The sequence below is a fragment of the Garra rufa genome, chromosome 4 (assembly GCF_049309525.1).
Source record: "Garra rufa chromosome 4, GarRuf1.0, whole genome shotgun sequence".
NCBI lineage: Eukaryota > Metazoa > Chordata > Actinopteri > Cypriniformes > Cyprinidae > Garra > Garra rufa.
The window spans coordinates 40,578,412-40,595,987 of NC_133364.1; the positions used below are offsets into that span (position 1 = coordinate 40,578,412).

Below are 17,576 nucleotides of genomic sequence, written 5' to 3' on the forward strand. Positions count from 1 at the left end.
TATCAGGGATCAACAGCTGCTGCTGCTGCTAAAATACACAATGATGATGCAAATGTTCCAAAGTTTGGTGCCAAATGATTCAGTGTGAATACAGAACAGCAGGGAGAATCGAACTGGGTTTCAGACAAAGTAACTGAAAAGTATCTAATTATAGCCTAAAAATTTGCTAAAGAAAGTTTGAAGGCTGCTCTTTGCACTACGTTTTGTTTATACTGATGATGATGGTTGCATATAATTTAGTCCCTGGCCAAGAGATCAAGGTACTGCGCTCCTGTCTGCAGGCTTCTGCAGCGAAAGAGGCTTTCGGAGAGATTTGATGCCTGGGGCTGACTTTTTGTTGGAGTCATTGATCGGAGAGACAGAATTGGATTGTGTAGCTTATTACTGGTGTCAGTGAACATTACATGGGGGAGAGATAGAGCCCTTCTTCATCGGTGCAGGCCCCTGCTGTACTCAAATTACTTTTATCACTCTTGGCTATGCTGGTACCACCCACAGCGGAGAAACACCAGACATTATGCTCTCCGTTGCAGCGAAATTCTGCAATAACCTTCTAAAAGTTTGCCGCCATCTGTAAGACATCAGGCATTATATCAGAGAAAGTGCATTATTCAACAAGCATCTATCTTGTGTGCTGTTCCCTTTCTAATGAAAAAAGCAACATAGTGTGTGCTGTCTTACCATAATGTGTTAATGCTACTCAATATCTTAAATATAGGAATTGAAATGGACTATAATAGTGTTTAAGAATGGCAAGTCATTATTGCCATCATCATTGTAAATGGTTTTGTTTTCTTTAGAATACAATTTACCTTTACCAGCCCATTCTCTGAAAAGACAATGAAATGTTGTTGGCCAATGCAGTGTAATTGGAAATATCAATCACACCAGCCTGGATATGCAAGTAGGGAACCAAGCAGGACTATAGCTCTGTACCAAAACTTAGTGAGCTGCCTACTATGTACTGTGTGAGCGATTTGGAACACTTCAGCTTCTGCAGCATTTTCATGTGCCACACAAATAGTGCTCCTAGAGATTCGCCTTACGAGATTCGACTTCCTAAAGTTTGGCATTGTTAAACGTAATGCCACAAATGTTGCTTGTGGTAGAGCTTGTGGTGAGCTTGAAAGCGATGCCTGTCTTTACAGAAATCTGTAAAGCCTCCTGACTCACTCCCAGTTATCATTTCAACCCTCACAATGGAGACTGTCTGAACCGGGATATCTAATAATCAGATGGTGCTGCCCAACCAGCCAGTACTTTATGGCAGTTTGTAGATCTGAAATTGTGCCAGGCATAGTACAGCTACAATCAGAGAGCTTACACAAACTCTTAGATCAGGTTGCTGTGTACTGCACTGCTTTTCTTGGCTCTAATGGAGAGCGCAAACAGTCCATATCAATGTAGCATTCTTCAGCTTTTGGTCTGCCTTCACAAAATTAACATTCATAATACACCTCTCTTTAAAAAACATCCCATGCACCTCCAATTTAATTGTCAGTTGCAGTAGTTGTGCTCTTACCAGCATCTTAGGTTGTGTTTAATGAAAGTGGAGCATGCTGGGAGTCTTGGGAAGCCTTCAGCAAACATTGAGGAACAGCAAAAGCTGGTGTGTGTGGTGGCATATTAATTTATCACACACTTACAGTCACTCACAGTATAGCACATCCATGTATTTATTTACCTTCCCTTTTGTTTAAAAAATGGCTTCCTCTGTGCCATGCCTTGAGGACAGGTAATTACACCTTTAAGAGGCCTGGTAGGGATTAAAACAAACAACATAGTAAAGGAAATGCACTCCATCGAGTGTGGTATGTCTTGAAACCCTTTCATGATGGCTATGTAAACATGAACTTGGAAGGAAATTGGCTTTGCGAATACTGCTAGTGGACCGTGCAAAAGATGATGGGGCAAGTTATCATAGTTTTTCATCAGGGAGTTATGAAGAGTCCCCAGACAAGAGCCATATGGGATACATATGTGAAGGGTGGAAGAGCATATGTTTGTGAATTTGCAGTAGGTTGGTACAAAGCACATTAGTCATCGTTACGTGCATGTCCCACATTTCTTTTGGCAGCTCATTCTTATCAACTGGATATAAAAAATGCAGCAGTCTTGGCATCCACATCAATTTGCGTGCTCTCACTGGCAGAGGTTTCTAAAAGTGGATCACTTTAACATGCCAATTTTTCCTGTTATTTAAGCTAGCACCTTCATCCTTTTACACAGAGTTGAATCAGCCGTTCGGTGTTGCTCAGCTGAGATTGTTTGTGTTGTTTCTATTCCAGGAAGAAGGAAAAGTGGGCGTAACATTCAACATTGGCACAGTGGACATCAGTGTCAAAGAGATGACTACAGATGTCAATGATGGAAAATATCACGTTGTGCGCTTCACAAGGAATGGGGGAAACGCCACCTTACAGGTGGACAACTGGCCAATCAACGAGCACTTTCCATCAGGTAACATATGTAGCCTGCTAACTACCCAAAGTAAAGTTTCTCAGGCAACCCACTGGATATCATATGCTCCTAAGGAAATCAAGGGTTGGGAGGCAAGGGACAACATAATTTGTAATTTATAATATGCATGTTTCAAAGCATGCAATTTTTTAGAAATGGGAACAGGTGTTCATAATTACAACACTGATCTCTTTTCTGCTGAGGGAAAGGCATAGAAGAGAAAGGACACTGCAAAGAAGAAAGCAAATGCCACTTAGTTCTTGATCGACTTGGCTTGCGTTGCTTTCTTAATTGTCCTCTGAAACGTCCATATGTGGGAGTAATCAAGCCTAGGCACCTGGCCTGCGCACAATGGGCAGGCCAAGCCGTTGCCTTTGTCCCCGCGATAAGCGCCATGACATCTGGCCAGCTGCTTTTGAGAGGCTTTGAATGGCAGAGGGAAGAGTGGGGCACAGGTTTAAGGCAGTATTGTGGCAGCTACAGCAGCTGTGGGAGAATGAGCCCCGGACCTCTGTGTATCTGTGACTCCCAGACTTAGGAAGCCAGCAATGATGGATGAATACAAATGAGTTCATCAAATGCAGCAGAGGTTTGTTATAGAAGCTCAAGCGTTTCCTACACAGAGAAATAGGGCGTGCTGAAATACTGCCCTCAAACGCTATCGGGAAAAAAAAATTCTCAAAAACCCTTCACACTCAATTAATTTAGGTTCTGTGTCCTCCACTTTGATGTCTCTGTTGCTTCGGCACCCTCCATGGGATATCTGGCTCCTGCACTTCTCGTCCAATTAGAGAGCAGCTCTCGTCAGGGATTCTCAAGCTGTATTCAACGGCAGGTCTTTCTAAAGTGAGATAGCCTTAAAATGGCCAACATGCAGGCGCATGGGACAGGCAGAAGGACACAGGCTGATGCTGTGCTTCCTATTCAAGCTGTTATGGAAACTGACAATAAGCCGGAGATAGCATGCCATTTTCCTTACAGACTATTAGCAATTCTCAAAGCTAATTACAACACCTGAAATGTCTTAAATGACCAAACGTAATGCATGTAAATTTTGTATATTAAAAAAATAAACCTGCACAGCGACTGGAAGTGTGTAGTGGCTTCTGTTGAAGCTGTTGCATCACTCAGCCTCAAATTAGTCTCAGAGACATGATGTAATGATATAATGATGTAGTCTATGTGAAACATTCATTCAGTAGACATTCCTAGTGGCATCTAGCAGTGTTTTAAATGAGGAGATATTTTTACACAGATTGCAGGATATCTACAGATTCGCTGTGAATCTTGTGTTTACTTAGTATCCAGTGTAAACCACAAATTTGTCATAACCTTGTTGATATGAAATTTTTCTGTGGTGGAAAAAAAAAGAAGATATCAATGTTAACATGACTCATGAAACAAAAAAACATTCTGAACAAACATGAAGGAATGTCTTTCTTATTTCTAATCAGTTTACCTTTTAAATACATCTCTCTTTATATCCATTTGTTCCTTATATTCATAACACCTATCTATCAACAACCATATATCTTCCTATGTAATCGGCTAGTGTGCCACATTGTTGATCTAACTATGTTATGTTACTATGTTTAATTTAGCCTGCATTTATTATACAGTTGTCTTAATATAGTTGTCAGTTATCTAGATTCTAGATATAAATGCCATAAAAAAATAAAAAAATAAATAAAAAAATAAAAAAATCACAATTTGTCCAGGAAAGACATTATTAGTATGGAATATTGAGTTCACACTGTATTGCAGGATAAAGTATTCCACACATTTTGGTGGGTTCTGTTCTGTGGGGTATAATGCTTTGAACGTATAGAAATGTGTATTGTTTGTTTGTTTCTGTTCATATTTTTTTTGTTTGTTTGTTTGTTTGTTTCTTTCTCTTATTATTTTTTTCACTCTGGACAAAATTAACCATCTGTGATTTTCAGTGGAATTCTGGTTAAAACAGTACAGTATGGCTAAGTTCCCCTAGTAGGTCATTAAGACCTATTGCTCCCATGAATTCAATCAGCAATGTTACATATTTGCCTCCATTAAACCTTACATCATTGAAACAATCAAGTACTCATTATTTAAAGGCCTTTGTAAATTATTTATTATTTAAAGCTTTGCCTCTGAAGTGATTTAGTCATTTTTCATGGAGACCCTTCAGCAATCATTTGCAGATTTGGTAATTCTCTTTCTTGTTCATACAGATACACACACTCAAACACCAATAATATGCAGGACCTTTGTGTTTGTAATTTGACAATTATTGATTTCAGTTCCCCTGTTAAGGGCTGCACCATCTCTTGAGTAATTACAGTCTAGGATTTAGACTCATAGGCTGAATAGCTCTTGAAATCCTTCACGTCAGTGATGCTCTGCATTCACTCAATAAACTGATATCAGATCCTTGCAGCTGTGTTGCCATGGCATGACATTAGAAATTTCCATGGTAGCCATGATCCCTGAGCTTATTCATATGTTTTAATCGAGCATGATTGGATAAGCAATTGTTGGGGCACATCGTCAGTAAGAAGATGTTTAATATTATTTAAAATATTTAGGCCCGGTTTCACAGACGGGGGTTATCTTAAGCCAGGACTAGGCCTTAGTTAAATTAAGATATTTAAGCAGCTTTTATAAAATATTCCTTAGAAGAAAATGTTACAGGTATGTATCTTGAGACAGAACAATGGCACTGACTTATTTTAAGAAATTTCAGAGCAACATATTTTCAGTTGAGGCAGTTCAAACATGCATTTTAGTCTGGGACTAGCCTTAAGCCTTGTCTGTGAAAAAGGAGGTTAAAGTTGTAGAGAATTGGTTAGCTCAAAGAATTTCAAATTGATCAATATGTTTGTGTACATGTATGAGACTATGTTTCTCTCATCACATGTGCACTTCAAATCTCCACCAGGTCCTTTTGACCAATGAATAGGATGAAATGAGTTATTTAAAACATACATTTCAGTCAGGGAAAGTAGTTTAACTCACAGGAAATTGTGTATAATAATCGTCATTAAATATACGCAATTTCCAGTTTCTGATCAGTAACAGTAATGATGATATCGACTTGTTTCTTTGTCCAGCAAATTCTTCAGTGATACCCATTACTCTTACGTTGGCTCGTCGTCACGGCAACGTGTTTTACTAATCAGAAGGGAGTTAAAACAATTGAACAAAATAGGGCTTAAGGTAGCAATATGAGATCGAAACAGTTTAAGTGACTATTGTAATGTAAGCATTCAGCACAGAGAATCATTATATGTGAATATATGGTTGTTTATTAAACTATTCTACTTACAAACGATCGCACATAGACAAACGTACATAAAACACAAATAGACAGAGAACGCGTGAGAGAGAAAGTAAGAGAGAGAGAGAGAGAGAGAAAGTGAGTTGCAAGGGACAGGAATGAAACGGTTCTGAACAACCTGAAATCGTTTTTCATAAAATGCCTTAAACGCAGCTATCTACGTTTGTAGAAAGAACGGATACTTGCAAGCTCTTGTTGTTGTGCATTGGTTCCGTATGTGTTCAGTTCAGAAAGTCCTTTCCAGTTCCTTGAGAGTTCCTTGAGACCGCATGGCTTCGAAGAAGGGTTTGTAGGCCTCATCTCCAATGCTAGGTGAGCCCCCCATGGATCTGGGGGGAGGTGCGGGTGACGTGTGTTCGAGTCCAGAAGGGAAGAGAAGAGAAAAGAGGGAAGGCTTATAAACCTGTAGGTCGTTCACGCCCACAGTTGGACCTTGTCCAATCCGGTTGATCTGAGTTTTGGCGGGAAGATTGAAAGTCTTTGTCTTCCACAGTGGTGTTTCGCATGTGGAAGCTGATTGGTTGTTTTGCCACAAAACTTCCAAAAGTTCAATAATACCTATAAAGCAAGGAGTTATTAAGATGCCACAAACATTAACATTTAGGGGATAATAAATGCCACTCATAGACACCAAACATGATCTATGTATCTTCTCGGTTGTCTGAGTGATTCTAAATGTGAGAGTCTTAGCATGCACAATAATTCACCTATTGCGGATTAATGTTTGAGGCCGACATACACAACAGAAACAACAATATAAGAAAAGGTAACACATTGATACGTGTACATTTCTATATAACTGTATGTGGGACTGTGTCTGAATAAGGAAAGTGTATCTCCCTGCATTCCTGTAAGAGTCTTATCTTGATGGTGGGGGATGAGTTGGATAGTGACCAGAGGTCTGGCTCATAGCACCTAGGTGTTAATCACAGATCGGGGGAGAAGTCATTTAAGGAATATAACTAGTTATTTCATGTCTGATGGCTCCATGCACTACATATCCCCTCTTTCGAACGTTGTTGTCTGTCCAACAGACAACAGCGAGCGACGTCAAAGGTGCGGAACAATCAGACATGCACCCGGCACTCACGGCTGGAAGAGAGAGATGGCTCTCTGGAGGTTGGTGCTTCAAGGAGTGGCTGTGGTGCCGTGGTCGACGTTATCAGGTGTGATAATGTAGACGGTGGCAAGGTATGGGTCCTCGAGCTTGTGCAGCAGGTGTCGAGGCACAGTCACTGGTCATCCTGACCCAAGTTGGTCTGTGTCAGGTGGTTGTTATCTAGTATCTGTGGTCTCTGGAGGCAGTGTTTCCTGTGACAAGTCATTGTCGTGGAAACCAATCCGCTGTAGTGTCAATCTCCATGCACTACAAAGTTATTTGACCAATATAAAGTTAAGATATTTAGGGCCAGATTTACTAACATCTTGCGTCAGTGCAAACCTTTTGGCATTAAAAGTCAGGATTTAGAATTAGAGCTGAAAAGGCATGAACACAGTTATTTTTGCTGATCTTATTGAATATGCATTTGTAGAACTTACCCTTTCAGACGCTGAATTTATATGAGGAGAGTATAAAATTAATCACGCAACAAGATTTATTAACGCTTGTGCTCTGCTAGTATTTGCGCCACAATTTAATGCCCGAAATAAGCATGTCTTAAAGCAGGTGGTAATTTACGCTGCTCTTGGTAGATTGTGCTGGTCATTATGGAAATGCTTTGGCTGCGTCTGTGTTCTTTAATATGCACACTGTCAATTAATCACACACAGCATTTTCCCCTCCCATTGGCGCTTTTATGGAATAGCGTTCTGAAGCTAATTTGCCCTGTTTAGTAAATCTGGCCCTTAAAGTTATTTGATCAATAAGAAGTGCACAAAGTGCAGGTTTAACCAGAGTGACACCAGAGAAATACAATTCTGTCAGAACATACAATACTTTTGAGGTGCTGTTAAAGGTACTGTATGTAATTTTTTGATATGTTTGCAGATATTTGGGAAACATGCTAAGTTTCCATACTTGTTTCTCTAAAAAAAAAAAAAAATCATGTAGTTTTCTATTCAATGTGTTTTCAGTGTTGATTGATTTGTTCACTGTTAATTTATATTGCAACATAGACACTGTTATTGAACTGAATGAAATCAGCATTGGACTTACAGTCCTCAGTAGAGCTGCTTATAGCTGAATTTAACTGGTTTTACAATTAATTAAATTTGCATAGTAATTGCACCTGAACTGAACCAACTTCAAACTGAATGGAGCTAAATCATGACATTATTGTCTTGCTACAGCTGTTCACAGCAGAATTTGCATTTGCCTAATTTTTGAAAATTGCATCATTGATTCATTGGACTTTCCTCCTTAATACTTAAGCTGCTTTGAAACAATCTCTGTTGTATAAAGCACTATAAACATTTACATTTACATTACATTTAGACATTTGGCAGATGCTTTTATCCAAAGCGACTTACAAAAGAGGACAATAAAAGAAGTCAAAATCAACAAAAGAGCAATAACATGCAAGTGCTATGACAAGTCTCATTTAGCCTAACGCAGTACACGTAGCAAGGTTTTTTTTAAATTATATGTGACCCTGGACCACAAAACCAGTCATAAGGTTAAATTTTACAAAACTGAGATGTATACATCATATGAAAGCTCAATAAATAAGCTTTCCACTGATGTATGGTTTGTTAGGATAGTACAATATTTGGTCAAGATACATCTATTTGAAAATCTGGAATCTAAAGGTGCAAAAAATCAAAATACTGTGAAAATCACCTTTAAAGTTCTCCAAATTAAGTTCTTAAAAATGCATATTACTAATCAAAAATTACATTTTGATATATTTATAGTAGGTATTTTACCAAAAAATCTTCATGGAACATGATCTTTACTTAATTTCCTAATGATTTTTGGCGTAAAAGAAAAATCAATAATTTTGACCCATACAATGTATTTTTGGCTATTGCTACAAACTTACCCCAGCGACTTAAGACTGGTTTTGTGGTCCAGGGTCACATATAATAATAAAAAAAAAAGAAAATAGGCAAGATAGTGTTATAGGTCTATCTATAGATATAATATAAATACTGCTTGTTTTCTTAAAAAAAAAAACTATAAGTAAATGAATAGAGTATAAGTCTAAAAGGGCATAAAGAATAGAATTAGAATAGAGGGTGCTAGAGTTAGAGGGTCAAATAAAGATGGAAGAGATGTTTTTTTAGCCAATTCTTGAAGATGGCTAAGGACTTTTCAGATTGTGTTGGGCAGGTCATTCCACCAGGAGGGTAAAATGTGAAAGTCTGTGAAAGTGATTTTGTGCCTCTTTGGGATGGCACTATAATGTGCCGTTCACTTGCAGAACGCAAGCTTCTAGAGGGCATATAAGTCTGAAATAATGAGTTTAGGTAAAGGGGTGTAGACCCAGTGGTGGTTTTGTAGGCAAACATTAATGCCTTGAATTTTATGTGAGCAGCAAGAAAAACAAGAGCTTAAACAAGGAGTTGTGGAGCATGTTCCGAAAGAAAGGATCTTCCTGATGTTGAGTAAAGCAAATCTGCTGGACTTTTAGCAATGTGGTCTGAAAAAGTCAGCTGATCATCAATCACAACTCCAAGGTTTCTGGCTGTTTTTTAAGCAGTTATGGTTGATGTGCCTAACTAGATGGTGAAACTGTGATGAAACGATGGGTTTGAATGAACCACATGCAGTTCTGTTTTGGCAAGGTTGAGTTGAAAATGTTAGTCCTTCGTCCAGCAAGAAATGTCTGTTAAACAAACTGACATCCAAGCAGCTTTCGTTGGATTATCAGGATGGAATGAGAGGTAGAGTTGAGTGTCATCAGCATAGCAGTGATATGAAAAAACATGTTTCTGAATGACAGAACCTAGGGATGCCATGTAGACAGAGAAGAGAAGTGGTCCAAGAACTGAGACCTGAGGCAGTCCAGTAGCTAGATGTTGCGACTTGGATACCTCACCTCTCCAAAATACCTTAAAGGACCTGTCTGAAAGGTAAGATTCAAACTACTAGAGTGCGGTTTTCTGAGATGCCCTTTGCCAATAGGGTTGACAGGAGGATTTGGTGGTTAACCGTGTCAAAAGCAGTAAACAGATCCAGCAAGATAAAGATAAAGACGGCTTGACTTTTACCAGTTTTAGGGTGTCTTGGACTGCTACATGAGATCAAGACAACAAGGTTTACTTATTAGAAAGCTATGTTTTATATGGGACACCCATATACACTGAAGAGTTTATTTTACTTGAACGAGATTTGCATTTTCCATTCATGTGACTTAAGAATAATGATGTTCAGCTGGCATCGCACAGATCAAGCTCTACCTGGGAGAAGTTGGGAACCTTTCCATCAGGGCACACTATTAGTAGTTATTTGGCAATATATTTAAAAGGTTGTACTACATTCGATGAAGCTACGCTCTGCTTATTGTCCAAAACTGAACAGGCATTTGTATACTGTATATAGTGTAGACAGCGATCATAATAGGTTCTGTTTGCTTAATCTATTTTCTTTTTATTTGCTTGACAGTTGTGCCTGTTATAGACAGATGTTAGCAGCAGTGGGCATAGGCAATGGTGTGATGATGTTAAACTATTTACAAATCTGACAAATCATTTTTTCTTAATGCTCAAAAAGAAGGTAGGCATGTAGTGGATGAATAACACTTATGCTGTGTTGATAAGGATAGCCATAGAAAACACATCTAAGAAAACACACAAATCACAAATATTGATTGCCAAAATAACACAAAATTACACAACAGAGGAACATTGTAACACTTTCTGCAGTGTTAATACCACAAATCTGGAGAAAAAAATTGCACAGTCCTATGTGTCCCCAAAAGAACATTATCAATAGAACTTACTTTAGCCCAGTGGTTCTCAAACTTTTTTGGTCGCGCCCCCCTTTAAACCTTTAAAAAAATACCTATCCCACCTAAGACTAATAAATGATTTTACTAAACTTAATGAAAAATTAATGCTTTCTTAGTTAAAAAAAAAAAAAAAAAAAAAGCTACAGGAGAAAACCACATGCAACACTTGAAATATTAAAAAATAGCACAGGGAGAATAACTGTTATTATTATAATTCTCTATGTTATTTATTTATTTATTTATATATTTTTTGTAGGTTTCATGCTGTCCTAAGGCATAGCACAAAAAAATATAGGAGCACCCAATTTATTTTTAGTAATGTGCCGATCTTGATTCTTCATGGCTGATTCTGATTGCAGATGTTTTACAAGCAAATGGGCTGATTCTGAAAGCCTTTTTTATATTTATTTTACGCCTTAAGCAAGGGACAGGAATTAATGAAAATATGAACATGAACAAGATGTTTATTTTCTCTATTATAAGTACAGCCATTTAAATTAGAGGCAGTCACTGCATTTTTAAAGAATCTACTGTATAAATAACAAAAAATAAACGACAGTTCTTTCTTAGTCGTGAAGACAATAAATGCATCCATAATCAAAGTAGGCTACTCTTTCAATATTCAAAGTGCAAATAGACCGAATTTTCCCACCATGATACAGAGTTATAGACAACTATACAACTTATTATAACCCACATACTAATAACAGCTTCGATATTTTATGTAGCCTAATTTGCGCGCATTGGGTATTCGCTCTGTAAACGTGGGGTATTAAAATTGCTTTTGAATGCACGTGCGCGTTTTACTTTCGGTGCGTGCATTCTGCAATACAAGAGATTACTTTTACAAAACCATTTGAAAGTGGGAGGACACAAACAGGATTTTGAAAAGCCCCAATGGAAATTACGCACCTGCATGAGCTGAACTCTGCCGCTGAGTTATCATTTGTGAATGTATGCCAATTTGTACAGTATACCGAGACTGAGGCGCCAGAATGCCGCAGTTCAGCGGAGCGCAGTGTCAGTGACATCTCTGCTGGATGCGACAAAGTTGCAAATAATTTTAACTTTGAAGCCCTGCATTGAGCTTTTGAATGACCAGCACCTGCCTGGGTCTGTGCGAATTCATCTATGGTTTTCTCTTCTCTTTCACACGCCGATCCATCTCCCGTTCGTTACGTCCTTTGGCTGTTTACGTTTTTATATTTATTTTTCTGCTGATGGCCCGCGCCCCCCCTGCAATACTCGTGCGCCCCCTCTGGCGGGCGCGCCCCCCACTTTAAGAACCACTGCTTTAGCCAGTCAATGGAGAGAAAGATATGTCCTATGAACAGCTGAAACAGAACATGAATTATTCCGGGAGGTGTCCTGCGATACCCTTATAGCCAAGGTTAGATTGTGTTCAAATGAGGAACAGACACTTCTCACTTCTCACTAGTAAGGACCATGATGAACTGGCAACAGAATTCATTCGCACATTGTTTGTATGCTTTCAGCATCTGCTGATGGCCCTCTACTGCAAGTTTTTGGCGCTAAAAGAGGATGCACTGACACAATGCCAGTATTTGTTTTGACTAAAGTGGTGCCATCTAAAGAGAGTGATTCAGATATTGTTCTTGTGGGAAACCTACACAAATGTGGTGATGGATAGGAGGAAACAGAAACCATTGGCTTGTTGGACATCTCTCACAGATTAGCTCTGGAACATGACACTCCAGGATTGTGGTGTGAAGTTAGGCACTCATACTGGGACACATATGCATTAGTTATTTATTTATTTATTTATTTTTCAGATATAATATGGGCGGTGTGGAGTAGTGGTTTAAGATTTGGGCTAGTAAATTATGCAGAGGGTTTGTCCACAAACTATGACTATTGTGCTTCTGAGGAGATTATAAGAAGAATTCTTATTTTCAATTTTCATAAAAAGTTATTTTAAAATAAGTAAAAACATAACAGTCCCAAAACAGGTTTTGGTACATGCAAACAAACAAATAAATATGTGAGATGATACAGTGACATTTTCGCCATTTTCTCCAACATTACATAACTATTTATACTTAATCTTTACATTATTACCTTAAATGCAGATTTGAGATTTTAGCCATCAATCACTCCGTCACTGACACTGCGCTCCGCTGAACTAGGAACCGGCCGAAATCGAACACGAAACCAAAAGTAAAATGCGCACGCGCATTCAAAATCAATTTTAATATCCCACGTTTAGAGAGCGACTCCCCAATGTGCGCAAATTAGGCTACATAAAATATCTAGGATGTTATTAGTATATGAGCTTATAATAAGTTGTCTAGTTGTCTATAGCTCTGTATCATGCTTGAAAAATTTGGTCTCTTATTTGCATTTTGAACATTAAAAGAGTAGCCTACTTTAATTATGGCTGCATTTGTCAAAACGACTGAGAAAGAACTTTGACATTTATTTTTTTGTCATTTATACTGTAGATTGTTTAAAAATGCAGTGGCTGCCTCTAATTTAAATGGCTGTACCTATAATAGAAAAAATAAACATCTTGTTCATGTACTCATGTTTTCATTAATTCTTGTCCCTTGCTTAAGGCTTAAAAAATGTATAAAAAAAGGCTTTCAGAATCAGCCCATTTGCTTGTAAAACATCGGCAATCAGACCCGGCTATGAAAAATCAAGATTGGTGCGTTGCTAAAAAGAAATTGGGTGCTCCTAAATTTTTTTTGGTGCTCCTAACATTTTGAAGTTGGGAGCACCAGTGCTACACTTATTATAACCAGAGACTTAATATAATAAAGAGACTTGAGACCTGACTTGGACTCTATCTCATAGACTTGAGACTTGACTTGGACTCTAGCTCAGAGACTTTTGAGCATCTCTGACAGTACATAATAGAATCCATGTTTCCCTCAATGAACTGCAGCTCCCCAGTACCAGGAGCACTCATGCAGCCCCAGACCATGATGCTACTACCACCATGCTTGACTGTAGGCAAGACACAATTTTCTTGGTACTCCTCACCAGGGCTTTGCAACACATGCTGGACACCATCTGAGCTGAAAAAGTTTATCTTATACTCTCATCAGAACAAAGGATATGGTTCCAGTAATTCATGTTCTTGGACAGGTTGTCTTCAGCAAACTGTTTGTGGACTTTCTTGTGAGCCAGCTTCAGATGAGCCTTCCTGCTAGGACGACGCCTATGCAAACCGACATGTTGCAGTGTGCGGCGTATGTTCTGAGCACTAACAAGCTGACCTTTAAAACCTTTAAAGCAATGCTGGCAGCACTCATGCATCTGTTTTTTGAAGCCAGGTTCTGCACCTGACGTACAGAACGAGTGCTCAACTTCATTGATCGACCCTTGCCTGTTCCGAATGTAACCCATCTTGGAAAACCTCTGTATGACCCTGACCACTGTAGTGTAACTTGGTTTCAGGGTGTTACTGAACCTCTAATAGCCTTGGCCATCTTTGTAGAGAGCAACAATTTTAATTCTCAAATCCTAAGAGAGTTCTTTGCCATGAGATGCTATGTTGAACATCCAGTGGTCAGTATGAGAGAATTGTACTTAAAGCACCTAATTTTAACTGCTCTAATACAAGATACACAACTTTGTATGGTCTTGTCAAGCAGACAAAAACATAAACATGATGAATAGGACAGATGCATGGTTTAACAACATACTGCTGTTATCACTTAGGGTGTACTCACTTTTGTTGCCAGCTATTTTGACAATAATGGCTGTATGTTGAGTTACTAAAATGGTTGCTGTAATGTGAGGGGTGATACTTTTGTGAGATACTGTATCATCGTTATATATTGTCATATTGCCCAACCTTAAAACTTCTCAATGCTAAAGAATTAAGCCATTATAGACATAACAGGATAACTTAATATAAAGCTGCTTTGAAATGTGTTTTTGTGGATGCAATACAATTAAATAACTTCACTTGAAATGCAAGATTACTTGATATTAGAGATGCTGAACAAGTAAGCACAGGAGTGCAGTAAGTAAAGGAAATTAATGGATTCAGTCATACACAGGTGGTAGAGTATCAACGAGATGTCGCAAATAATATTTCCAGATGTGATTTTCCACCATATTTGTGTTATGAGAGCTTGCAGTTCAATGCGAATCAAAGTATTTGTAAATTGTATATAATAAATCTATAATTATAAAGCAACATTTTAAGTGCTCACTTCCACCCGAGATCAGTAGTGTATGTAGATATTTTGGAATGATCTTGTTGGAATGGTTAATGCTTATTGTATTAATTACCATTACCATGTATTAATTTCCATTATCACAAAATAATAATAACATGTCTACATTTACTACTATTCAGTCTCTTTTCTAACTTCCGTGTCCTAAATTCCTACAATGCAATGAGCTGTGATGTCAGATTCCCATTCTCTATAGCCACTGAACATTGTTTGGAGGTTAGAAAGCTCTGCAAAGATCATTGTAATAAATTCACATTAACATGAGAGATAGCGAGCACTGGCAAAGCGTCTGATCTCTAAAATGAATGTCCAAACCCTCAAGCTCTACTGGATCTCTCCAGCATGCAGGCCTCCATCCAGGAAAGCCACTCCAGCCTCAGGCTTGCATGCGCTGCCTGTCAGGATCAAAGGCATCGCCAGCCCTGGAAGCTACTTATTACCCCCCACCACCACCACCTTCACCCCTTTACCTTTCCCACATCCCCCGTGCTCAGCCAGCAGTAACCAACTCACTTTGAAGCCCCTTTTCTGCCTATTTAAAAAGGAAAGCATAAGAAAAGCAGGACCTTGAATCGCCACCGGCCTCGTCCATTTCACATCCCTGTCACTGTAGAACCTTTGTGTTTTTGAATAGCACTCTTATTCTATGCACCCTTTTCTCTTTCTGAAGTTCTGAGAAGGTACACTGTGACTCAGCACTCAGTGGCTTATTTAGCTAAGTGAGATGTGTTGAGTGACTTTGCTCTTTTAAAGTCCTTTTTGCTTTTTTTTTTCTCTCAAGCTGTAGGGTTTTTTTTATCTTCTTTTTCCATTACAACTTCTTCAGAGTACTGCTGTAAAGTGTATTTTCCCCTGCTTGATGTATGTGAAAATGCATAGGAACTCAAAAAATAAAATTCTGTAATCATCTACTTACCCTGTTGAATGTTATTTACCCAGCATGAAGAGCGTTCATGCTGCTTTTTTCATGCAATGAAGTGAGTGGGTACAGATGCTATTGAGTTTGAAAAAAATTACAAAAAAGCACCATAAAAACTTTGAAAATGCACTATACTGTATGACTTGTTCTCTATATTGTTGTACTTATAGTCCGAAGTATGACAAAGATAAACTTCAAAAATCAGAATCTGTTTAATATCCTATTCATTCATTTTGACCAACTTTCATCTAACATGTGCTTGAAATATGAAAAGCTCCAACTTTCTTTGATTACAGCATTTATTATAAGCAGCTGGACATAAGCACATAAGCACAAGATGGCAGATGTTAGATCATCTTACAGCCCTAACACCTCACTCCAGTCGGAGAAAGATGTCTAACAAAGTCCAAATAATGGCAAAATATTCAAGAGGCCCAGTGCCTCAGATGGCTTTCAGGGACTCTGCAGCAGCAGGCCTCACACCATGCTGTAATGATATCATCTGTATGCAGTGTCTTCCTCAAATCTGTGTCATCACAGGCCTTATTTCCCAGCAGGTTTAGAGCTTCTACACATTATCTTTTTTTTATTTCTGTATCTTTCTCTTTTTTTTCCATTCACCCCCTTTCTCTCTTATCCTTACCTTAATAGTTCGTAAAGTGTTCCTTGGCACTTTGAAATGTAAAAGCATGTGATGTCCAGTGGGAAAATAGTTACACCCCATTTTAAAGATTGCTAAGTGGGAGATCCCCTGTTACAGAGGCTCAGTGGAAATGTAGTTTGAAAGGAATTGTTAGTATGTCTCACTTTAACAGTTGCCTATATATTGTCTGAATGTGGTGTCTGATTCTTGCTGCAATAATTATAAGTGTTGAAGTGTTTATTTAGTTGGTTAAAAATGCTTTATAATCTTACAACTGAAGTTAACCTTAGAATGAAACCTAAACTGCCAATGATAACAAGACCTAAATAATTTTAAACACGGCTAAACCTTCTTAAACAGTGTATAAATGTGCAATGTGCTAAGATGTCTTTCAAACTTTTAAACTTTAAAGGCAACAGCGACAATGAGCGTTATCAAATGGCTAATAAGAAAATCCCGTTCAAATATACCCGGCCGGTCGAAGATTGGCTACATGAGAAAGGTAACCCTCACAAGACCCTCAGTGTTTTTTTTTTCCGTTGATTTTAATTTGCGTTCTTATGCTCCTTGTCATGTCGTTTCGTTATATTTTTGTCCAACCAGGTCTGATGAATCTTTGCTTAGCCTTTTGCCACTAATTAACCTAAAATGTTCATAATTTACTTCCCTTCCCATTATGTAATATTTTCTTGAGTATGATTTTTTTATGTGGATTGTGATCTTTTGTTATTTCCATCAGATCATTGACCAGTTAAAGGGACTGGTAACTAAGAATAACACTGCATAAGTAGCTTCTGGACTCCAACTTTTAATCTAAAACCAAAACTCAACAAAAGTTAGGATTTTTGTTTTTAACTTTCCATTGGAATTATCTTCGTTAATGTTAGTGGTTGAATAGTCCAAAAACCCAAACCTTAATGCAGCACGTTTTCAAAGACAACAAATTGGTGCTGAAGTATTAGTGAAACGCCACTTTGCTGACTAACGCACTTTTGTATTTGAAACCGGTGATGAAATCGACTGACACATCATACCATTTATCAAATTTACCATTAAAGTCCTTTGGATTATTAAATGCGTTTAAAGGTCATTGCCTAAACTACATAAGATGATTATAAAGTCCCTTTAACACTGT

The 17,576-nt window shown here is 38.2% G+C and overlaps 1 protein-coding gene across 1 annotated transcript in view; it reads left to right on the forward strand.

Annotated features, from left to right (window-relative positions):
* Positions 1–17,576, forward strand: part of LOC141332948 (neurexin-3b-beta-like) — a 62,303-nt gene that overhangs the window by 21,101 nt on the left and 23,626 nt on the right. Inside the window, exons 3-4 of the mRNA XM_073837905.1 lie at positions 2,289–2,460; positions 16,854–16,943. Coding sequence (XP_073694006.1) covers positions 2,289–2,460; positions 16,854–16,943 — 262 coding nt within the window. The remainder of the gene's footprint in view (positions 1–2,288; positions 2,461–16,853; positions 16,944–17,576) is intronic.